The 24,792-nt window shown below is 41.0% G+C and overlaps 1 protein-coding gene across 2 annotated transcripts in view; it reads left to right on the forward strand.

Annotated features, from left to right (window-relative positions):
* Hpse2 (heparanase 2 (inactive)) overlaps window positions 1-24,792 on the forward strand; it is a 669,816-nt gene that overhangs the window by 620,425 nt on the left and 24,599 nt on the right. For both annotated transcript variants that reach the window (XM_052713473.1, XM_052713474.1), the window contains one exon: window positions 22,289-22,434. In XM_052713473.1, the coding sequence (XP_052569433.1) occupies window positions 22,289-22,434 (146 nt within the window). The remainder of the gene's footprint in view (window positions 1-22,288; window positions 22,435-24,792) is intronic.

Consider the following 24,792-nt stretch of genomic DNA (forward strand, 5'->3'; position numbering starts at 1 on the left):
GGCCAAGTCCAAAAGCACTGAAGCAGAAAGGAACAGTGTGTTGCCCTTGCCTTCTCTTTCCCTCTTTTCAGGAAAGGTGGTTAGCTGATACTGAAAAATCACATGAGTAAGAAAAAGTGTGATAGGATTTTTAGTCATTTGTGTCTCTTAGAATTGCCCTCTCTGTTCTGAAAAGGTTGTGATATAAACAGAAAGTGTCCCCTCTGGGGGTTGTTAGCCCCTCCATTCCCTCTCGCACACCTTACACTTGAGTTCCATTCAACTCCTGTGAGTTGTGGCTCTGTGATCATGAACTTGGGCAGCAAGGGACTTCAGACATACCATGCACGTCTCCTCTGCTTAGAGGCACATCCATTGTCCCATTGTATGGCATTTACAGAACAATTCAATTATAAAGTTACTGAGATCTCACAGTGGCAGCAACACAGTGTAAGCTAAGTCCTTTGAGCACAGGTTCCTTTTGAACATAGGGCCCTGTGCGCTTGTGTGGGTAACATGCCATAAAGGCATCCCTGCAACTAAAGGGCCATAGGGTTTGATAGTGTCAAGGATCAAACATTGCAGATGAACATGTTAACTCACAGAGACTGTGACAGCATATATAAGACCTGCACAAGCTCAAACCAGACAGAATCTCAGCATGGAGAAGGGAGGTGGGCATGAAGTCCCAACCCTACTGTTGGCATTTGATTGCTGCTGACAGAGGGAACATCAGTTGTCTTCAATGCAGTGATACTTGATATCAACTATATTCCAGGGTAGGCCCCAAGCCCAGGAGTGGTTAACCAACACAAACTGGACTCCATGTTATGGGGGGGGGGGGGGGGTGTGAAATGGGGGTGGGGTAGGGAAGTTGGTTAGTATCGGGAGGAGTTGGGGGAAGTGGATGAATATGATCAAAATAATTGTATAAAATCATCAAAAAATAAAACATTAGTTTTTAAAGATAATTGGGAGAAAGAAAGCAAGAGAAGCAGAAACCATTGTCCCTGTCAAAGTCTGACCTACTAGGTTTCTAGTCCAACTTATGTCAAAACCATCTGAGTTTTTAATTTAAATCTTTGACTGGGGAACAAAAAAAGATGTAAGCAGGCTCTGCCAGTTTCTAATTATACTTGTTAAGGAAACTTCTGGGAGGAAATGAGGAAACAGGTAGTAAGCCTACACTGTGGAGACTTCAATCCCTAACATACGGGGAATTTCTAAACATGGCTTTCCACTTACACTTTTAGAACAACTGCTACCTCCTAAAGCTTCAGAATGGTGTGGGGAGCGAAGCTGCTATGAAGTGTCCCACCTAGCTGACTAGGAGGGCTGGGGCTTCATACAGTTCAGCCTTGTGTCACTGTGCTTTCAGAAATGTCAGCATTATCAAGCCAGGCAGTGCTCTCCAGCAATGTCTTCATTCCAGATTCAATAAGCTATTTTTCAGCCTGAAGATTTCTAAAATTGGACTTTTCCTTTGAACTTTGAAATTTTTACACAGTTTAAAGAATTTGCGTTCTATTTCATATTAGCTTCCCATGACAAGTTTGATGTTCCTTTCAACTTCTCCATCAACTGATATTTCTTTATGCAAACCCTGTAAAACTATAATGACTCTCCTTAGTGTTTAGTGATGGATTTTTAATGTTTGGGTGGTTGTACAAGAAAATGTCTAAGGTAGTTAGTGGAATAACACCTTGGATCCTCCTTTGCATTACAAGGATAAGAGCTTATTTTGGCAAAGGTCTGCTCCAAATGCTCCCATCACTAGCCCACAATCTGTTCCTGAACAGTAAAGACAAGGTGATGGCTGGAAGTTTAACAAGTCTTCAAGTGGTCACATACTGTGCCCATCCACAAGTGCCACTTGTTGGCCCTGGGTCAGTATAGGAAGAGTTGAGTCACAGCCCAGAAAAACCTTGGGCTAGAGGTGACCACTTTAATGAATTTTGTTTCTAGTACATTTTCTGTTGGAAACAATCTAACTTGGCAGGGTGAGTTTGCTATTTAATGACAGAGCCTCCTCTTTACTGGGTATCCACAAGAGTAGTCCTTATACAGAAGCCTCTAAACATGCTGGGATAAGATCCAAGCCTTCTACCTTTTATCTCCACTGCCTCTGTCTCCTCTCAGGATTCCCTACTGGAGACAGGCTTCATTCCCAACGCCTGTTTCCCCTCACCCGGCAGCTACCTCACATACCTCATATACTCCCTTCTTCATAAATAGCAAAGGAAACAGCCTTCATCATCACAGGACTTAAGAAGAAACAAAGACATTATCCCTACATTGATTCTCTTTTTATTATTTGTGTGTCTACATTCATGCTCTGGCTTTGGCATACCCTAAAGAGTGCAAAACTATTATTTTAATCACATAAAGCCTGATATAAATGAAAACATTCTAAAAGTCATTGGATATACAGCTGTGCATGCCTGTGTGTATGTACGTGTGTGTGTGTGTGTGTGTGTGTGTGTGTGTGTGTGTGTGTGTGTGTGTGTGTGTGTGTTCTCACCTGTGCGGGCACTGTGGAGGCCATAGGTTAAAAATGGGATGTCTTCCTCAATCACTTCTCCACCTTATTTTTTGAGAGAGCCTCTCACTGAGCTGAAGATTGCCATTCTGGCTAGACTGGCTAGCCAGCAAGCCCCGCGATTTGCCTGCCTCCACCCCCAGCACTAGGGTTACAAGTACACACTACCAAGCCTGACTTCTTTACATGGGTCCTGGGGATATAGTCTACATTTAAAAAGCAAATGGGATATAATTTGGGGCATTTCCTGCCAATCCAGGTTGAAATCCCTAGGTAGCTAGCACTAGGGTCTGTAGATTGTGCACTAGTCCTCTGAGGAGTGAGGGGGTGAGATGGAGGAACTAGTTACCTGTAGCTAGCACCTCTTCCCTTCAGGAACTATCCTAAACTTAGAAGTGCCTCGGAAACAGAAAGCCTTTCTCTGATGTTCAAATATCCAAAAGGAAGACAGCCTGGTCTCTCTCATCCAGCTCTGGCATGCTTGTTCTGCAGGACAGACTCAAGTCAGTCTTTGGGCCATGCTTTCCCACCCATCACACACTGTAGCCATTTCAGGTTCAGCCATGCATGCCAGATTGAATTAAATGCTTTTTTAAGTCTCCAAAGCAGGAAAACATCTTTCCCTGGATGGCATTTTTTTTTCACGTATTTGTTAATGAGTGTCTGCACAATAAAGATGTGGTCTGTAGCTTGTTTTCCAATTTGGCTCCTATAGATGTTGCTGCTGCTCAGTGATAGTTTAATTCTTTAACTGAGGCAGCTGCAAACGAGTTTGTGAACAACACGGTGTCCCTAGGTTTTCCTGGAGCCATCTGGGAGGAGGCCATCTTCTCTGTGTGTCCTGGAGCCCCAAGCTTGTCAGAGCACTTGGCTGTCAAGAAGGCACTTCCTCTGGGGCCAGTTAGCCCTGCCTGCTAGAGCCAGGGCAAGTCTGCGCTGACTTCCCAGTCTCCGTTCTGCTCCTTATACCGGGGAGGTCCTGCACACCACCACCCTGGACAGGAGTCAGCTGACTCCTCTCCAGCCATGCTTCCAGAGTTTTCCCTACTGGATCAGCTTCTGTAGCTTGCCCAGAAGACAGTGATTAGAAGCCCGTTCTCTAAGCACCTTAACATTAAATTTTCTACCTTAACTAAGTACTTTTGGTGCAGAAAAGTGTGGGTGTTAAATGTAAGCAAAGGCCTTGCGGGGGAAGAGAAGAGCCACTCAGACAAAAGGGCCTGTAGTTCACCTGCCACCTGAAGGATGAACCAATTAAGGAAGCAAGAATTGAATTTCAGGGCTCAAAAGCTCTGCTTAGAAACCTACTGAATCTGCACCAACTAAAATCCGAGCTCTCCACAGTCTGAGAGTGTTAGTTATCACGTTGGTCCTATGCGTGACAAGTGTGAAGATGACGATGACGACTAAGATGACCACAACATCTAGCCAGGAAGTCAGCTGATGCACTTCTGTCGTGTATAGACAAGGCATGGCTCTGCCCTGTCCTGACCCTAAGGCCTTGGAGCACACATGCAATTGGTTCCCACTTTTCATCTATAAGTACCGTTGTTCCCTTTGAATCTTGGTCTTTCTGCCTACTCTATCATTTTCTTGTGTATTCCCCCCACGGACATGTCATCTTCTTCATGTTCTCCCTTCACTGCTTAGCTGTTGACATTCTCTTATCTACCTTAAACTCTGTTGGCTCCATCATTGAGTCTTTCAATAATATATTAAAATAGGATATACGTGGTCATAGGCATTTACAGAAAATCACTATTAATGGGTACATCATTGAATATTTTAAGTGAACCCCACTCACCAGGCACTAGGCCGCTCCCTTTACATATACTGTCCTGTTAATCTTCAGCCAGCCTCACGAGGTAGGCTCGTGTCTTATCTTATTTCCAGATGAGAATTCTGAGACTCTAAGGGAAAGTGCCTAAAAAGGGACAGTCTTCTCTACAAAGTGCTGGAGCTGACCTGGAATGCAAGTCTAACTTCTGTCACTGTCACCCATAGTGGAGCTTGCAAACGTGTTTAGAGGAGAGCTTCTCAGAGAAACAAGACCTCAGCAGCCACTGAGGACACTCCCTGACAGAGCTGCGCCCCTCACGTCCCATCTTTCACCACTGCCTTCCTGGATGCTTCTGATCGCGGCTGGTGCAAAGGTGTGAGTCACATTCCAGAGCCTCCCTGGCTGTCTTAGCATTGCTTGCCTATCTGCCTTGTGCTCTGAGGAGAGCTAAATGAATACCGAGGCCCTGGACTCTGGAGGGAAGTGTCCCCTTATGCCTCCATCACAGTAATCAAACACTGAGCGAAGAAAACGTAGGCAGGAAAGGGCTCTTCCTGCCAGAAGTGAGTCAGGCATTTTCCTAGGCCTCATCAACTGCCTGCCACAGTCAAGCGAGGCAAGTTTTTAATGTTCGGACCATGAAGCTTAGTGCAACTGAGTGGCTTACAATGAAAACAAGGAAGAGATCTGGAGTTTGTATGCAGGGTTCTGACTCCAGAGCCCAAGATTTTCTGCCACTGTGGTGAATGAATGCAACAGCCAGAAATCCAGACTGCTCCAGGAAGCAGCCCTGTTGTAAAGGCTGTAATCTAAGCGTCCCACGCCCACAAACTTGGATTGGCTTAGGTAAAAGAAAGGAAATGTTCTTAAATAAGCAATAACAAAAGATTAGACATCTTTATATATCATCTTCATGAAATGTTAGGAGACACTTTCTCCCCTCCACCACCCAAGCTAAAGCAGGTCTGCACTCAGGCTTCTGAGAGTACATATTCATGGAATATTCTAGGATGTTTCCAAAGGGGACACACAGTGTTTCCCATTTGCCACTCTGTAGGTCGGTGACTTTCCAAGTGAGGAGGTGAGGGTGTGATTCTGCTCCACTGGAGACATTTGGCAGTTGCTGGGGACATTTTGGGTATTACAACTAGGGAAGAGGTATGCCAGTATCTAGTTGGTACGGGCCAATGCACAGCACAGCCTTGCACGATAAGCATCACCTGGCCCATGTTGTCAGTAGTGATAATGACCAAAAAGGGATATCTTAGCACAGCTCCCTGTGATTCTAGAGAAAGGATTACTCCTGATGTAAGATGCTGGGTCACTTGGGTTGGGTTGGGTTGGGCAGGGCTTTGGGATAGGATCTCTCACTATGTAGCTGAAGATGCTTGACATCAAACTTGAGATCCTCCTGCCTCAGTCTCATATGCTGCTTACAGTCATGTTCCACCATGATGGGCTTGCTCCCTGCATTCTTTGTAACTATGTTTAGAACCAGGAATCTCTCAGAAAATCAAGGAGACTCTGAAACTTGGCAGTCCTAGCAAAAATAGAGATTCCTTATTACTTGCCCTTCTTCCTGCTGAGTTCTACATTTAAAGTTGAGACTTTTGGCTGCCTGCTCCTTTGATCTTCACTGGATAATTAATCTTCAAATTTGTCCCAAATGGCTCTCTGCATTTTGGACCCCTCACCACACAGTGACGGTTTAGACAATGACCTTCACACCTGGGGATCTGGCTCCGCAGCAGGATAAAGAGCGGCAAAGACGAGTCTGTGCCCCTAGAGGCAGTCCAGGCGAGAGGAATGCCTTCACCTCTTGCTTTCCTAAGTACCTAATTCAGCCAGTGAAGTATACCCTTTGATTTTACTGATTCTCTCAGAAGCCTTCAGAGGAGGGAAAAGGATGAGGCTGATTTGCAGCTGGAAGCAACAGTCTCTTTGAAAGTGAATGAAGTTTCACAGTGAAGTCACTAATTAGTGAGGTAAGGTGTTTCCCTTGGGCTGTGTGCTTACTTCATTGATCAGGCTGTCACTTTTAATTCTGGAAAATAATTTTTATTTATAATTTGGGGATCTGTAATAAGGAACTTTACCTATATAATTTCATTCATTCATTCAACATTTATAAGACCTGCTGTGTGTCTAAGCACTGCATTTCCAGCGAGGACTACAACTTTATCACTTAGATAAACTACTTTATGTCTCCAGGTCTTGTCTTCATCTATTAAAAAGATCAAATAGTAGTGATTGTTACCAGAATTCACTGAAATATTTTATGCAAAGATTGAGTATATCTTGAGCACTCAAGAAACGTTCATTGGCCCACTCCATGGAAAGAACTACAGCCTTCTATTGGGTGGAAAACAAAAGAAATCCTAACCTCAGTTTAGGCATTGAGGGAGGCTTCCCTAGCATTTCTGGAAGACAGTCTCATAGCAGACTTCCTGGTCCTGTGACTTGTATAAACCTTTTGCCCCCTTTTCCATGCTCCCTGAGCCTTAGGTACAGGAGTTGTATTGACAATGTATCTATTGGAGCTGGACTCCTGGTCCATGGATCTCTGCATTGTGTCCAGTTGTGGTTTCCATGTAATGCTCTCCATTTGCTGTAAAGAGAAGCTTCTCTGATGAGGGATGAGAGCTACATTATCTGTGGATATAAGGATAATGTTTAGAATAAAGTTGGGAATTTTGCTATTGGATTTCCTCGCCGGAAATTGGTCAAGAAATTGGTGGTAGTAGGTTCTCTTCCAAGAATCATGACCTCACCAGCCCCAGGTAGCCGGCTAAGTTTCTAGTGCCAAACATGATTTCCCTCCTATTGAGTTTGCCTCAAGTCCAATTAGACAGCTGTTGGTTACCACCAAGATATGAGTACTGCTGTCGCACCTTTGGGAATATCTTGCTATACTAGTCGGTGGTATGGCTTATACTTTTCACAGCTGGATAAGACTATTGCTTGTTTCCCTCTCTGGGCAGCTTGCATAGTACTTTCTGGTATTATGGAAGCTAGACCACAGGAAGGAGGCTTCCAGGGTCTATCCAAGTCTATCCAACTTGAATCATCTGAGTCCTGTGTCCTGCATATTTGATGCCCTCAGCAATAGGAACTTACCTTTGACCTCTGAGTGGCAGCCAAGTGAAACAGCAATAGCTTATATTGTTTTGGGGAGTCATTTGAACTACACTGACCAACAACTCAAATGGAGGTTTCTCATGGCTGATACTAGGGTTTTGTCAGGTAGTCTATGGCTCTTGTGGGGAACATTGTCAGCCCAAATAGCATAACTCTGTTTAAGGTGTGTATGTGTGTGTGTGTAGACTGAATATAATTTTAGGTAAATATAAAATAATGTAGTCCTTTGAGGCTTTATGAAACAACCTTGTGCTATTTGCCCCTCCTCTCTCCTTCTATTATGACTTCCTCCAATTAAAGCTCCCCTCCCCACTTTCCCATTTCCTCTCTTCCCCCCTTCATATCACATATATCCTGCTATCCCCCTCTCAAGTCCCTCCCCTGCCACCATGGTCCTCTTATAGTTTCCTGGCTTCTGAAGTTACTCTCTGTTTTATACTCACACCTGAAGATATGGAGCTAGGAACTGCAGATGAGAGAGAATGTGCTGTGTTTGTCTTTCTGGGTCTGAGTTAACTCACTCACATGATCTTTTCTGAGAAATTCACGATTTCATTTTCTTTACAAGTGAATGGTATTCCACAGTGTGCATATACCACATTTTCACTGTGCACTCATCCATTGTAGGACACGTAGCTTGTCTCCTTTTCCTACCATTGTGACTAGAATGGCAGTGAGCAAAGCTGAGCAAGTGTGCCCAAAGTAGGAAGTTGGGACTTTGGCGTATGCCAAGAAGTGGTATAGGGGATTTATTTTCAGCTTTTTGAGGATTTTCCATACTGATTCTCAAGTGGTTCCGCCAGTTTGCACGCCTACCAACAGTGAATGAGGATTCCTCTTTTCTCACATCCTCAACAGCATCTTTTATCAGTTCTTTTGTTGATCTTAGCCGTCCTGACTGAGGGGAAATAAAATCACAAATTGTCTTAATTTGTATTTTTCCTAATTATCAGAGATGATGAACGCTTGTTTGAGATTTTTTTTAGCCATTTTTATTTCTTCTATTGAAAATGCTGTGTTCAGACCCCTAGCCTACTTTTGAATTGGGTCGTTTTTTTCCTTGACTCTTTGTTTGTTGAGTTCTTTGTATATCTGGATATCAATCCCTATCAGATATATTCTTTAAAAAAGTTCTCTCCGGTCCTATTATAGGAGAGGACTGCCATGCTCATTTAGATGTGTAGCCTGCAAGTGTGGTCGCAGAGACAGTGCCCCTCATATGATCATTCTGCCCTCTTTCTACAAACTCTAATGAACATAATTTGAAATCCTTTAATATTCTTCTAAAATATTTTAGGAACTACAAAGTATCCATAGCTGAATCTGTCATAATGTATCTATTAGTTCTCTTATTGAACAGTTGTTTCCAGGTTTTACTCCTATTGACTTTTCAGCCAATTAAGATTTCTTGATTATAATGAGGAAAGGATAGGAAATCTTTTTAATATTTATATTATTTTTAATTGTGTGGAGGGGAGCAGAGGCATCAGATATCCTGAAGTTACAAGTGTTTGTGAACTACTATGTAGATTCTGGGAACTGAACTCAAGAACAGAATGTACTGTAAACTAGTGGATCACTGAGGAGAGGAGACATTAAGTAAAGAAGACAAGCTAAAGTACCCATGGAGTCTAGACGACAGTACCAGTGAATGGTATTGCTGCATAGAGTAAATCTTCTCCAGACATAGAATGGTGTGGTCACACCATTCAGTTTCAGATTCCATGGAGGAAGATGTCCAGCTGGCTCAATATTGTCACTCATCTCAGGGAGATCTGATTAGCTGTAACCAGGCGGAGCAGAATTGATATTCGCATATCAGCAAGGGTAGCTGCAACCATCTCACAGATAAATCTTTGCACGTATCTATTATCATTTCTTTGGAGTAATTTATGAAATGTAGATTGGATCAAATGTAGATATCAACAGGAGTTTGAGAATTCGTTCTTGTAAACAGAAGGAAATGTTTTATTGGCATCTTAGACCTTAGTCTAATCTGCCTATCCAGGTTCCTGAAACAAGAATAGTTCAGAGGCATTTTGCCATAACTAATTCACCAAACACATGTGTGGGGGGCAATTTTACAATAAAATTGTTAATTCTGTCTTTGGCATTTTGGATTCAGACCAGACAGTATTACCTGTCTTATAAAAACCACAACTTTGAAAATGAAAGGCAGGGTAGAAAGGGTTGGGTTCATACTAAAGCAACGTCTTCCTTCTCTAGCCCAGTCAGTAGCTCTGAGTGGTAACACTGGGTAGGAGAGAATTTCTTTTCCTCCAGAAAAGAGAGAACATTCAAAGCACACTTCTATCACATGGAATTTTCTGGATCTGGCTTATATCTCCCTCTCTGGAGAAATTATAATAATAGGTTCCTTTCCCCAGCATATTAGCTCTAGCATCGTGCCACACAGCTAGTGATGGACCAATGGTGGTATTCCATTTCTTCTTGGCTTTCCAAGGATAGATGTCTAAATGAAGAGTAGCATCTGTGTCCATTCAGAGTTAGCTAAGTTTTTGTGACTTTGGATCAAGTAAGAGTCTCCATGAAGAGAAAGAAAAAAAAACTAATTTTGTTAGCCATGTCAGTCCATGTGTATTCGCCAGAAGCAAAAAGTAGTGAGACCAAACAGGCAGCAGTACCTGAGGCAAGGTCCGTCTGCTCTCAGAACACCCCAGCCCCTGACCCCGGAAAGGTCCGTCTGCTCTCAGAACACCCCAGCCCCTGACCCCAGAAAGGTCCGTCTGCTCTCAGAACACCCCAACCCCTGACCCCAGAAAGGTCCGTCTGCTCTCAGAACACCCCAACCCCTGACCCCGGAAAGGTCTGTCTGCTCTCTCTCAGAACACCCCAACCCCTGACCCCGGAAAGGTCCGTCTGCTCTCAGAACACCCCAACTCCTGACCCCGGAAAGGTCCGTCTGCTCTCAGAACACCCCAACCCCTGACCCCGGAAAGGCATTGCTTCATTCCCATTCAACCTAGAAATCCTCCCATCAGCTTCAGGGAAACCTTAATTTGATTGTTCATTCAATTAAAGGTCATTTATTAAATACCAGTGTCTAGGCCCCTTGAAATATAAAGATAAGTGCTTCAAGGAGCTTTTATCCAACGATCTTTAACCTTCCCAACACACACATACACACAAGTGTGTCAGGTATTTTTTAGGGCAACATAAAACATAACAATGTACATCAAGAATATTTTCATGAAGCTAAAAATAATCTTTCTAGAATAAAGATAGGAACAAGCAATGTTTATTAAATATTTTCATACATTGGGTACTGTGATGGATGCTTCTAGATATATTATCTCATTTAATTAATGCCTATAAGGACAAGTTTAGAAGCAATAAATAAGTTTCAGGCCTTGAGTAATATTTATATATTTCAACTTTAAGCAAATTATTTCTCTGCTTTTGTTTCTCTAAGCAAGCATCCCTGAATTCCTCAGTCGTAAAAACAATGTTTCTTCTTCTGCATTTCCAAAAGGATACAAATGTTCCCTTCTCACCTGGTATTTTCTCTAGTTAGCCTCATTTTTTGGAGAGATGTCTACATGTGTCTTTGCCTTTAAGTCTCTCACGGATGGGAAGATGTCTTGTTCTCTTTTCAACTCCTAGGATGGATGGATAAAATGCTTGTGCACCACTGATATACACTCGTAAAATGCCAGGCTTGGTGGATAGCATGCTTGTGCACCACTGATACACACTTAGAAGGTGCTCATAGCAGCAGAGAATCCATTAATGTGTCCACAGCTTTCACTGGGCTTGTCAGAGCCTAGCTCCACATTCCAACTCCCTTCCTCCTCCTTTGTCTCTGATATATCAGTAGTCTCAGGGGTAGACAATTAAACAAGCTGGTTGGTCCACAAGCCCAATCCCTGTTCATATCTCCACAAGCAGTGTCCTCTTGTCACCTTTTTGGTCTATTGGCACACACAGTTCAAAGCCGTGATCCACCAGGCCACTAGGTCTATAGCCAGACCTCAAGTTTCAGCTCTTAAGGATCCAGACAAAATGTTAGAGGAAATCTGGGCAGATTCCTAGGGTCCTGTTTATTCATCACATGGTCTAGAAAGTGCTAACTTTTAAGGACCCTTAAGGATGGGGCATGTTGCTCTTGGCTCTGTGGATTTTTGCCTCGTGAAGAGGAAGGCAGAGCCTGGCCCTCTAAAGTAAGGGTCCCTTTGTCTGGCTCTAAATTTTTATAGCTACTAAGCTTGAGAAATAGTGAATACATAAATATAAACCCTGCAAAAATATGCAGTGGATTCATCTGCGTTAAAGAAAAAAAAACCTGTCAAAAAGAAACCAAAACTAAACCATAGTGGCATATATCTTTAGTCATTACCACTTTCTTGTTGACCTTGTTTCTTATGGATATGTCTTTACCTCTTTGTCCCTGGTAAAATTTGGCATCCCCAAGCTTTGTTGGGTCATGGGTGGGTTAGAAGGAGATGGCATTAAGCGTAGAAGGGAAACACTGCTATTGTTGCCAAGCAACCAGTTTCTATCCCATCTTCCAGAGTATAAGATCTGAACATTTCAAAGCCATGAATCCTCCTCCATACTTACTTTATGTGTCCAACCAATCATCCAGTCCTATCAATATTATTTATGTCCTAAATAGCTCTCATATCCCTCTTCTCTCTAATATGACTTCCTTAACCAAACCATGATCACCATGGTTTTCACAACTATGAAAGCCAAATTGATAAATATAAACTAAATAATGTCACTGTCTCAGCTTCACTCCATAATAACTTCCCATTTATTTTAAGGTGACTTCTAAAACCCTTAGGATTTTTTTTTTGTTTTTGTTTTTTGAGACAGGGTTTCTCTGTGTAGCTTTGCACCTTTCCTGGAACTCACTTGGTAGCCCAGGCTGGCCTCGATTTTTTGAACTGGCTCTGCCATCCTTGTTTTGGTCCACCCTTTCCTTCGTGTCCAAGGCCAGTTGAGGCTGGACTGGTCTGCATTCAGGCTCTAAACACACTGAATCCCTTCCTGTCCTTAAAGATGCTCTCTCACACTCAAAACACCTTCTGTTCTTGCCCCCTCACTTCCTCAAACCTTAACTGCCACTCTGTGGGTGACTTCACTACTGCTGCAGGCTATATCAGACCCTTTGCTACAAGGATCTCGTTGACTTCTATTCTGTCCTTGCATTTCCATCAAAACTATGGCCATTAATTAATTGCCCAACTCATTGGATTAAGGACTTTCTTAGTAGATTCTAAGCTTCAACCATAACCCAAGGTACTGATCCAGAGCCTTAAATACAGTGGGCATTCCACAGTTAAATTTCAGCACCGCCTATAGGCACTGGATGGTAGGAATTGGTTTGGTAGTTTCGGACCTCCAGGACCATGCAGCTCAGCAGTTAATCTAGTAAATTCTACAATATTCTGTCAGTTTCTCTTCTCCTATTTGTTTTGGTTCAACTCATTCCATACACTTCCTTGTCTGCCTTTCAGACAACAATTGACTTTTTGACAAATACTGAATGAAAAGGAAAGATTTAAAGCCCCTGTCATTTTAGTGTCACCTGCTATTAGTTTTCCCTCTCCAACTAATAAATGGACACTATTTCTCTTCAACTTCTCATGCCTGATACATTTAAAGAATGTCTGTGTCTTTCTTTGTCCCTTGGAAGCTGTAATGCATTCCTTCCTTTGGAAATTGCTCACTGTTGACATAAAAGGTCATAGAATTTTCTTTTCCCATTAATGACTCTTACTGTCTGAAAATTTCTGCAGTGTTCTTTCATCCAATGTCTTTGTAGTTATTGTTGTTATAAATATATGGATTGCTGTTTATTCTCTTTGAGATATAGATATATTCTACTTTTTCATGTTATTCCCTTAAAAATTATCTAGAGTCATTACATTTGTATGCATTTGTTGTGGTGTAGAAATAGGATATATTCATTTTAAAAAAGAGAGAAAGGAGGTGAGCGGGGATGAAACAAGGGAGGAGAAAACACATTTGATTCTGTGAAAAAGTGGTTTTCACAAGGGAAAGATACCGGCAGAGAGGTGAAGAGGAAGGGGAGAGGTGGGAGAGAGAGTGGATGTTTCATTTTTTAAGAGGCAGGCTAGATAGGGAAGAAAGGAAAAGCAAGAATCAAAGGACAGTCTGAAAATGGTTCAGGATGAAAGTGCCTACTCTCAACTCACGCGCCAGTCACAATCCTCCATTCTCCCAAGAGAGGAGATGATAGAGTAAGAGGTAATCACTGTAACTCATCCCATGGCAGCAAAACAATCCAGAGATGGCCACCTCTAGGCCCGTCCGTGATATTATCTGATAACAAACCAGTCATGAGATTTTATTTGTTGTGTTTTATATATTATTTACCACATACAAACATTATACCTACATGCTACTTTTAGGAGAAAACAACACAAACAGTAATTAGGAGTCCACCATCCAACCAGAACTAAAACAGCCTGAGTTACTCCACTCTCCTGTTCCCCTGGTTCTTCCCATCCTACCCAAGAGAACCACTCTGTTTCTCAGCCCATTGCATGAGTACATATGCAGTAATACCATCTTATTACACATGTGTACATACCTTTAAACTGTGAGCTTGTGATTAACTGATACTTTTAAAAGTAAAAAGCAAATAGTAGCCTTCAATGTGTGAGAAATCCATAGCTATTGCCTAGGTCACACACTTTCCCAGGACACATTGCCCTTGAATTGGGCTGGGAAAGAAAACGAAGGCTTTTGCAGTGATGAGCTCTTTTGGAAGTAAAGAGATCCTTCACAAATAGAACATCAAATGGATAGACAAGGGGAAAGGAATCTAGAGGCACTTTAAAGTGCCTTCTCTCCAAATGGAAAACCAATGAATCTGCCAACAGAGCAAGTTTGAGGCTTAACACTGAATTCTCTTTATTGCTATGCTAACTACCAAATCATAACTAGTACATTCTGAAAAATATTTTCAGATTTCATGCTCTGAGCTTAAAAAGTTTCCATGTTTTTCCCAATGAATATTTTTTATTATAAAAGATAGAAATACTCTAATCAAAAAAATTTATATAATTGTGAACAACTTCTTCATCTTCAGAGCAGAGAGAAATATGTGTATATATAGATATAGATATATATAGAGAGACCCCACCCAGTTATTTATTAGTCCTTGTCATATTTATGTATTAAAATAATTTAATATCATAAAATATAAACTTTCTTCTTTTGAGCTATAAATTCATTATAATTCCAAAGTCTCAGCAGGTTTTATTTAGGTATTGGGTATCTAATCCTAAAGTCTTGTCTGAGCAAAGTCCCACTATGAACAAAGCTAGTCCTGAAGGACAGAATAGGAAGACTCTCTCTACCAGGTCCCAAGCTAGAATATAGACCAGTGGTCATTAAAACAATATAGTAGGAGTGTAGGCCAGAAAATGGAGCAGAATAGGGAGCCCAGAGAAACAGGCCCGGGAATATATGGAACTTTAATATGGGACACAAAGGGCATTAAAAATGACTGATGAATAGATAGACTAAAGCCAGACTTGGTGTCATATGTCTGTAATCACAGCACTTGGGAGATTAGAGCAAGAAGATCGTGAGTCTGAGGCCAGATTGGGCTACATAAGACGACCCTATCTCAACAGTAAGCAAAAAGAATGAAGAGCCTAATGAAAAATTATGCTTACATAATTGACTTTTCTTATTAAAAAATGGAAATAAGCACTTGGGAGGCAGAGCCAGGCGGATCTCTGTGAGTTCGAGGCCAGCCTGGTCTCCAAAGCGAGTTCCAGGAAAGGCGCAAAGCTACACAGAGAAACCCTGTCTTGAAAAACCAAAAAAAAAAAAAAAATGGAAATAGATGCTTACCCAGTATCATACCCCAGACAAATTCTAGGTTGATTAAAAACTTACTCCTAAAAGAAAAAATTAAAAGTTTCAAATGAACTTATATAGTATCTTTATAAATGAGTGAGAGCCATTTTTAAATATCACCTGGAAAGGGCTACATATTTTGTGCCCGCTAGACTGGCAAACGTTTTTTAAGAGAATCTGAAAATACCTGGCACTAGTAAGTATACAGCTATTGCTAGAAAGAATATTAGTTGCAACAATGGATGCCACTTTAGAAAATAGGCATGGCATTATAGAAGTGAATATCAATAGACCTGTGTAAGGCACAGTGATCTCACTATCAGATAGGCACTCTAGAACTCCTCAGACTTCAGTGGTTATCAGAATCGCTAGAGTGCCACAATTTTGGAGCCTACCTCTGACGAGACTAATGTATCAGAAGTCAGAGAAATCTCTAAGTTTGTTCTTTGACGTTCACACATAGAAGACTGATACGCCCATCACAGTTGGAGTAATGCTCTCATAAGTTCCTTTTACCTGTGTGTTAGGTAGAACCACATTGCATATAGTAGCAAATTCTGGACACAACTTAATATCCATAAGCAAAATCATCAGTGTTCACACAATGAACTAATATGCAACATTGACAATGAATATACTGTTAGTGCACTTAACAATCTTAAGACAAAAAGTTAAGTGAAAAAAAGAAAAGTACATACAGCATGATACCACTTTTGTAAGCTAACATCAACTCTGACATGTATATGAACTTATTATATGATGGAGATGAACTAAGGAGTAAGTTATTCATTGTATGATTCTATAATAACTATTATATTCTTAAAAATCAAGTTGGTGCCATATATCAAATGATTTTCAGTAAAGAAAAATATTGTTATATTTTCTATATAGTCCTTGAAATTCTCCATTTCAAACCAGTCATAAAAATTATAAGAACAAACTACAGATTTGACAAGAGTGTTAGTACCCTGTACAATTAAACTCATAGGCATGTCCAGCCTTTTGACATTGCAACACAACATTGTCATCTACAGAGTTCACACAAAACAGTCTCATAGTGTGTTACGCAAACCTACAGTTTTGATTCGGACCATGTTCATAGCTACCCTGGGATGCATGTGACCTGTGGACCACAGATTGAACACATCAGAAAATTTTCTTACTACTACAAAAGGATGGGCTACCAGGGAATCTGAGAATATGGCATCATGGGTAACATGAATATGTTTCCCTGCCTAAGTAGCAAGTATACCAGCAGAATCTGACTGAGGTGACGATCTTGGCACTCTGAACACTTACAGATTCAAGCAGAAGTCTTGAGTGCTAAAGCTCAGCTAATTTTGTTAAATTTCAGCTCTCAGTTCAGTAGTGACTAACATCTCTCCCCCCTCCGCCCTATAGTAGGCAGCTGTACACATGTAATGGAGCTGCTTACAAATCAGCTTACAAGAGATTGTAATGAACTAGATGAACTAGAAAGGTCCTGTCATCAGAATATCAGTGAACTATGACCTGATAGGCTGGTTACTCCTGATCACAGGTGTGGAGGCCCACAAAGGTTTTCTAGTGAGATCTGAACTTGCTTTACCCAGCAGAGCTGCATTCGACGAGTGCTTGACCACGTGTGTGGTTACCAGGTGTTTGGAAGGGTCTGCACTTGGCTGTGCTAGGGGGAGATCTTTTGCTCCACCCCTTGGCATTCCTATAAAAAGCCCTTTAGAAGAGACAGAAGAGGCCAGTGGATAAGGATCCAGGCCCTTCCGAGCTATCCTGTGTTTCTACCTGTCTCTCTCCCATCTATATTTCTATCTAAATATTTCTCACTTCTCCCTCCTCAAGAGTACCCTGGGGTAAAAGTGGGAGCAGGCCTCCCACACACAGGAACAAAGAATCAAGCCCCTACTGTTGTCCCATTGTTGCAGGCCGATCCCTCCCAGCTGAGATGACTACTGGTGATTTAAAGGCCAGGACCTTTTAATTTACATCCTTCATCTTCTTTTTCCATTTTTGGGAGCTACATAGTAAAGACATAAACATTTAAAAGTAACAAGATACAACACATGACCAGGGAAAGGCTGAGTGTGGGGTGGTGGGGGAGGCAGGGGGTGCTGACAAAAACCACAAGTTTACATATACAATGGTCCTTGGCACAGACACAGCCTAAAACAACCTAAATAACAAACACTAGCTTAATCCCAGCACTCAGGAGGCAGAGCCAGGCGGATCTCTGTGAGTTCGAAACCAGCCTGGGCTACCAAGTGAGTTCCAGGAAAAGGCACAAAGCTACACAGAGAAACCCTGTCTCGGGGCGGGGGAAAAAAAAAAAAACACTAGCAAAGTGTAATGAGAAGGAGAAAATGTAATTTCTAGAAGTTGCCACATTGTTGGATTCAAATGCCAAGTTTGAAACAAAAATCACAAGGCGTAAAAGAAGCAGTGAAGTATGATGTATTTAAAAAATAAACTGTCCCTGAAGACAACCTGATGGCAGTTCTACTAAAAGTTCTGTCTTAAAGCTCCTAGAAGATGATCTTGAGAAAGTCAAGAACCAGATAGGTGAACAAAATAGAAGTATCAATAAATAGCAAGACTAAAAGGAGAGCAGGAAGAAATTCTGGAGCTAAAAAGCACAATAATTGAAATGATACATTAGGTGGGGAGGTTCAAAGGCAGATTTGAGTAAGCAAATGAAATCAGGCAGCCTAAAGATCTGATGTTGGAAATAACCAATGGAGAGGAGCATAAAGAAAATCAGATTGAAGATTAATAGAAACCAAATACTACTCATTGTGAGAGTTCCAGAAGAAGAAGAGAGAGAGAAAGGAGCTAAGAAAATATTCAATAAAATAATGGCTATAAACTGCCTAAATTTGATGAAAGACATGAATACAAAACTTCAAGAACATATATTAAGTCGAAAAAAAAAGGAACTTATATGCTAATCAAACTTTTGAAAGCCATATAAGAATATTGAAAGCAATTGAGGGAAACAAGTCGTTATATGGTAGACATTGCTCAGCATGATTACCAGCAGACTTCTCATCAGAAGTCCAGAAGTTAGTGGGATAATGTATTCAGAGCACGAAAAGAAAAAGGAATCCCCTCAGTGAAGAACCCCATATTCATGAAAACTTTCTTTCAAAAGTGAAAGAAAATTATGACATTTCCAGGTAAATGAAAACCTGAGGGCATTTTTGTCAATAAGTCTATCCCATAAGACATGCTCAAAGGAGTCATACAGCTTGGACTGAAAGCATATCAGACAAGAAATGGAAGTTGTAGGAATGAATTCATGCTAAGCAGAGATAAAAATTATTGTAACAACAATTTGTAACTCTGCTTTTTGTTTTTATATGATTTAAGAGATTAATATATTTTAATACTGATTAAAATATGCATTATTATAATTTCGATTGTTAACCTAAATTTTGTTAAATAATTGAAGATACTTGTGTGTTTAAAAAAAACTCATTGGTATGTCTTAGGCATATGGCATATAAAAAATGTAATTTTGTGACATTTGCTACTGAGATGAGGTCTGATAAGTAAAAGAATAGAATTTTTATATGTTGTTAAAGTTAAGCTAGTATAAGTACAAATTAGTGTTTCATTAGGATATTAAATGTAATCCCAGTGGTATTATAAAAGACAGTAAGAAAGGAATTTAAATTCCTTTTACTATGAAAGAAAAAACTAGCCAAACACAAAGGAAACTAGTAATGCAAGAAATTAGGGGCAAAAAGCTATAAGATAGATAGAAAACAAACAGCAAAATGACAGAAGTATGTCCACTCCTATCAATAATTGTTTTGTATATAAGTAAATTAAACTCTGCAGTTAAAAAAAATAAGTTGACAAAAAGGATTTAATAAAATAAGCATGCAGTCTAATTGTATGCTGTCTATAAGAGAATCACTTTAGATATAAAGGTACGAACAGATTGAAAGGCTGTAAAAAGATATAACCAAGCATAGTAGAGGTGGCAATACTAATAACAGATAAAATTGACCTTACATTATAAAAAGCATACAAGGTACAAAGGAAATAAAAAATTTCAATACATCAAGATTTTAACTATTATACCAAACACTTGACAATATACCATAGAAGTATGAGGAGAAACAGACAAGTCAACGGTTACAGCAGAAGACTCAGTGATGGAGAAGGCTTCCAAAGAGAAGGCCCAAAACCACAATAAATCAACCAGTTCAAATAGAATTCTACCCAACAGCAGCAGACACATTATTCTCATTACACCTGGGACATTTTTCAAGATAGACCACATGTGAGTCCACAAATTAAATCAAAGATGATATATACATAGGATGGAACATTATTAAACCTTAGAACAAATAGAAATTCCAATATGTACAACATGCATGAGCCTTGTGAGTATTATGCTAATAAAATAAGCCAGTCATCCAAAGGAAAATACTTTTATGAGATGCAGAGACAGCACAATAGTGATCACAGGAGACTGAGGGGAAGGGTAAAGTTGATGGGTCCAGGTTTCGGTTTTATGGCATGGAAAGCATGTGGAGACAGATAGTGGCATTGGTTATATAACATTATGAATGTATTTAACTGCTGAGCTGTGCATTTCTAACTGGTTGAGATGCACGTTTTTATGTGGATGCCACAATAAGAAAATGAGCTTCGCCGGGTGGTGGTGGCACACGCCTTTAATCCCAGCACTTGGGAGGCAGAGCCAGGCGGATCTCTGTGAGTTCAAGGCCAGCCTGGGCTACCGAGTGAGTTCCAGGAAAGGCGCAAAGCTACACGGAGAAACCCTGTCTCGAAAAACCAAAAAAAAAAAAGAAAAGAAAATGAGCTTCATCATCTTTTATCATCCATCATAAACTCCTTCGAAGCCTCAGCCAGTGTCTTCAAAGTCTTAGAGATGGTGTGACCTTTAGCTCCCCCATAACACAAAAGACTGCTTCACATCAGTAAGTCTTGGTGTGAGTTTAAACTTAAATTAATTTATCATTTAATAATGATAAAGAGTACTTAGGCTGATCTTTCTGAAGTATGTTTGTCTTTACATAAATTTTGAGATTAAACTTAATACTGTTCCTAAATGTTAATTGTTTTGTACAGATATGCCTAACCTTAGTTGGAAATTGCCATGACACAAAGACCGTAGCCATGCCTAAATGCAAAATTGAGAGCAAACCTATTTAGCTTTTTCAGATTTTCTAAATAAAAAGCCAAGTGTTTGTGATAAGACATTGGAATGAAGTAATCTTTAAAAAGGAACAAATTGGGTTGGAATCAGAGAAATGGGTGTGTTGTGCTCTGGCCTTCCTTTTATTCTAAATGCTCCAAGAATGTAAGAGTCATAAGTTAAATCTTAGTCACTCTCCACACTAACAGTAAGGCTCACTTCCAGATTCTATGTCCACAGAATGTTTGCTTGTAAGCTTCCTTATACAGTGTGCCTTCGTATGTCTCAGAGTGAGTAAAGTATGTTGGAGGGAAACATACCCCTATTTTCTTTTGTGGGCTACCAGTTTTGTGACCTCACATGTACCTTTGAGCTTTCTGAGCCCATCTCGTATCTATAAAATAAAACATCTCCAACAAGAGAGAGTATATCATACCAAGCTATTAGTAGCCAACTTAAAGTTTATTAAATTTTTATTATTTTTAAACATATTATAAGTCAGATAGGAAACAATGGAAATCCTATTGGAACATAATAGACATGAATAAAACACATAAAAATTACAATCAAGTAAGAACAAATTAAAGCAATGACGTACGTCTTCTATCCCATCTAATTAAAAGTTGTCAAATATTTGCATTTTAAGTACTAGGAGACTTTATTTAATAGCCATCCTAAGGCCATTTAAAATAATTCAGTTAAACAGTTGGACAGAACTTAAAGCCTGATGTCAGAGCAGATGTGGGGCTATGCTGTTGACAAAGTTTCTTTGAGAAGTGTATTCTGATTTGTAAAATTCACCAGACATCTTTAGGCCACTGATGTTATAGATAATCACACAGTTTAAACACACACACACACACACACACACACACACACACACACACACACACACACACACACCCAGGAAACTTCTGTCTGGAAAGATGAACACAGTGAAGACACACTTGATGTCTTTAACACTAGAGAGTATGCCCCGAATTCCAGGATTTATAGTGGGGCTTTACATGGGTGAGTTATAAACACTGAGTTCATAAAGCAACAATCCATATTAAGAGTTTGTACAATACAAATGTCAGTTTTATATTGCATCAAGTACAAATACAACTTGTATTTGGTTGTATTGTTGTAAAACAGCAAATACAATCAAAATTAAGATGATGGTAGGCAGACTTCTGTACCCTCAGACACATGGGTTGGCTACAGAATGGGTATATTTATTAATTGGTTATACAATCTTTTCAGTTTACGAGCATTCTTTTGATTGTAGAATATTGAAAATGACCAGAAATTAGAGTTGTGTGCAAACTTTATTGTTTGTCTTTCTGGCTCTGGAATGGAGACCTCAGCCTGGGCTCCTGCTGAAGAACCTTCGTCTCCCTCCCGCTTCGTCCTCAGTGACAATATTTGGAGAATGATATTTTATGTTCTCATATTGATGACAATCCTAAGGATTACAAGTTTCCCATTCCTTCTGTAGTTTCACAGAAACCACAAGCCAGCATGAGAGTGCAGCCAGAGGAAGTAGAGTTGGAGATGTGAGTCCCCCACCCCAACTGCTCGCTTCATTTGCGAGAAACTTGATTCATTATTCATACACAGCTCTGAGTCCACTCCACTTAACCAACCCTCGCCCACTTAGTGAGTGAAAAGGTTGTGCTGACAAGTGCTATCTTCATTATCAGGGTAGCCAGCTCCCCATGAGGGTAACCATACTGTCCTCCCGGCAGGAAGTAGTTTCTGCCCTGTGTTTTGTCCTGTTTACTTAGCATACCTAGCTATGAGTTGTCTCCTTGACTCTCCACCTCTCCACTCTCCCTAGGACTACTGGCTCTCTCTCCTTTACAAGCGTCTGATTGGCCCCAAAGTCCTGGCAGTGCATGTAGCTGGGCTCCAGCGGAAGCCACAACCAGGAAGAGTCATCCGAGACAAACTAAGGATCTATGCTCACTGCACAAACCACCACAAGTAAGTCTTCCCAAACCAACAGGGGAAGAGGACGGCCACCCAATGGGCTGCAGCCCCTCTTAGAATGCCATGCCCCTGGAGCCGTTCAAAGTTCACCTGTGTTCATGGATCTCAATTGAAAACTGCCTCTGTGGTCACCATTCTCTCTGCAGGTTGCAACGGATGCCTGATAGCTTTTTTGTCAAATAAGCCTTCTTCTCATACAGGATTTACTCAGGAAGGGTTTATGAAATGCATCTGTTTGTTCATTCTCTTACTCATGCAACAGATTTTTATTGGGCACTCTATCTGTGCCAGTTGATACAATGCCCACAAACATTTGGTATGTGTCTAAGCCTGAGCCAAGACAAGAGGCTGAGTGTGATCCTTTGACCCACCACAGAGCTTAAGAAAATACATGGCTGTGTCTGCCATATAAGAGCACCTGCCTAGACTAGTTCCCACTAGGTCTCGGGAACTAAACGAGTACCTAATGGGAAACATGCTAACTTCCAGGACATTTCCCATAGTTCAGAAATCTCAGCTACTTTAAGTGTTAAAGGGCTGTGAAATGGAGACTTCCTTTTGAGGGAAAGGGGCTCTGCAAGCATAATAACCCAGTGGTGCTAGGAGCTGAGCCTTTTCTTTTTGGCACTGGGTATCATCCAAGTTCTCTTTAAAACAGGTAAGTTAATTATCAGCAAAGTTTGGCAGGGTTTGGTTTGGTTTTGTTTTGTTTAAATTTAAAACCTGAAGAGCATAAGGGAAAATTTTTAAACTGGATCAAAAGCGAAGACTATCTGGTCAACTATGTCTTTACCATCACTTCCTGTTTAAGGCAGAGGAGGTTACCCTGGAAAGGAGAATTCCTTCTCTTACTCCAGAGCAAACCTGGGAGGAGGGACTGCCTCCTGCCTTCTGCCTCCTGTCAGACCTTCCATCCGGGGCCTATCAGGGCTGATCAAGGGGAGGGAAGCACAGAGAGCTGCCCTGGTCAGATTACACCATATGCTCCTTCTCTGTCCTTGATGAGACAGAAGCCAAGCCTTTTAGTTCCTCATGATAAAATGCTTTCAAAGACTCACTCTGAGCAGAGGTGGGCGCCAGGGGCCAGTTGTCTTGCCTGTAGATACAAGTGCCTATTGTAGGGGAGGGGAGGCTGTCTTGGGTGCAGGCCAGAAGCTTTCAACATCCCTTTTGCCCAGCAGGAAGCTCAGTCCCATACCTGACAGTGACTGACTGCTTTATGGCCTTGCCTGGAATTATCTGATCCTCACACAAGGCAACATTGTCTTCCTTGTCTATGACAGGCCCGGAGGCAACCACCCAAAAGGGGGACCCCCAGCCTCAAGAGAGAAAAATTGCTCTTGGCACCTTCTGTCCCTATTGGAAAACACACCAGTCTTTTGTAATAGTAGTCTGTATCCAGGAATAAAACAATAATACCTATGTGGGCTAAGAAGGATTTGTATGTCCTTACTGAGGGCTCCCCATGGAGGCCCATCCCAGGGCTCACACTGGTATTCTTGGATATTCTCATGAGAAGGTCTCACTTATATCCTGAGGGTACCATGAGCTTGAGGCCAATGATCATATTTATATTCTTCGTATCTAGTACAGTGATGGACATGAGAAGGTCTTGTAATTATTTGATGAATAAATGAATGAATGGGAGAAGACAGAAACTGAGAACCATGTGTTCCTGGTGGTTTATAGTTATAGTTCTTGCCCTGTATATCACATCAGCCAGAGGAGGGAGTGTAATAAAGTGGTTCAGAATTCTACCTTTCACTATCATGAGACCTCCAGCAAGTTAGTGAAAATAATCTGGATTTGAACCCCTCTCCACCTCAACTGCCCCCAACTTTCTATGAGAAGTCAATCAGAACCACTTAAAAGGAAGGGGTTCCACCAGGCTTCTACCAAAATAACCTCTTCTGCTCTTCATTAAAGGAAAGAAGACTTTCATAAACCATGTTACAATAATGATGATAAGAACCAAGTTAAGGTCTTTTTCATTCCTCGAAGCCCAAAGAATGGACACTCTGGGCCAGCTGGGGTTGCAGGTTTCCTCCTTGCAAAAAACTGTCAGGTGTCCAGATAGCAAGGCACAAAGATAAGAGAAACATCCTCTCCCCTCTCTGCGAAGCCATGTGTCCTGTCTGTGTCTTGCATCCTCATCAGTTAGGAGCAGAACTACTGACTGACTCAGTATTATGTGTGGCCAAAGAAGACAAAATTACAGAATCATCTCATAATGGACATTTTGGCTTTGTACTACTCAACCTTGATGAGTCTGAAATAAATATCTTGGATCAAAACAGGAGCTGGGTGAGAAATAGAAGCTTACTGGTGCTTGCACTTACATAATCTTAGTTC

This window comes from Peromyscus californicus, unplaced genomic scaffold (assembly GCF_007827085.1).
Source record: "Peromyscus californicus insignis strain IS unplaced genomic scaffold, ASM782708v3 Scaffold_4__1_contigs__length_199733344, whole genome shotgun sequence".
Lineage (NCBI taxonomy): Eukaryota > Metazoa > Chordata > Mammalia > Rodentia > Cricetidae > Peromyscus > Peromyscus californicus.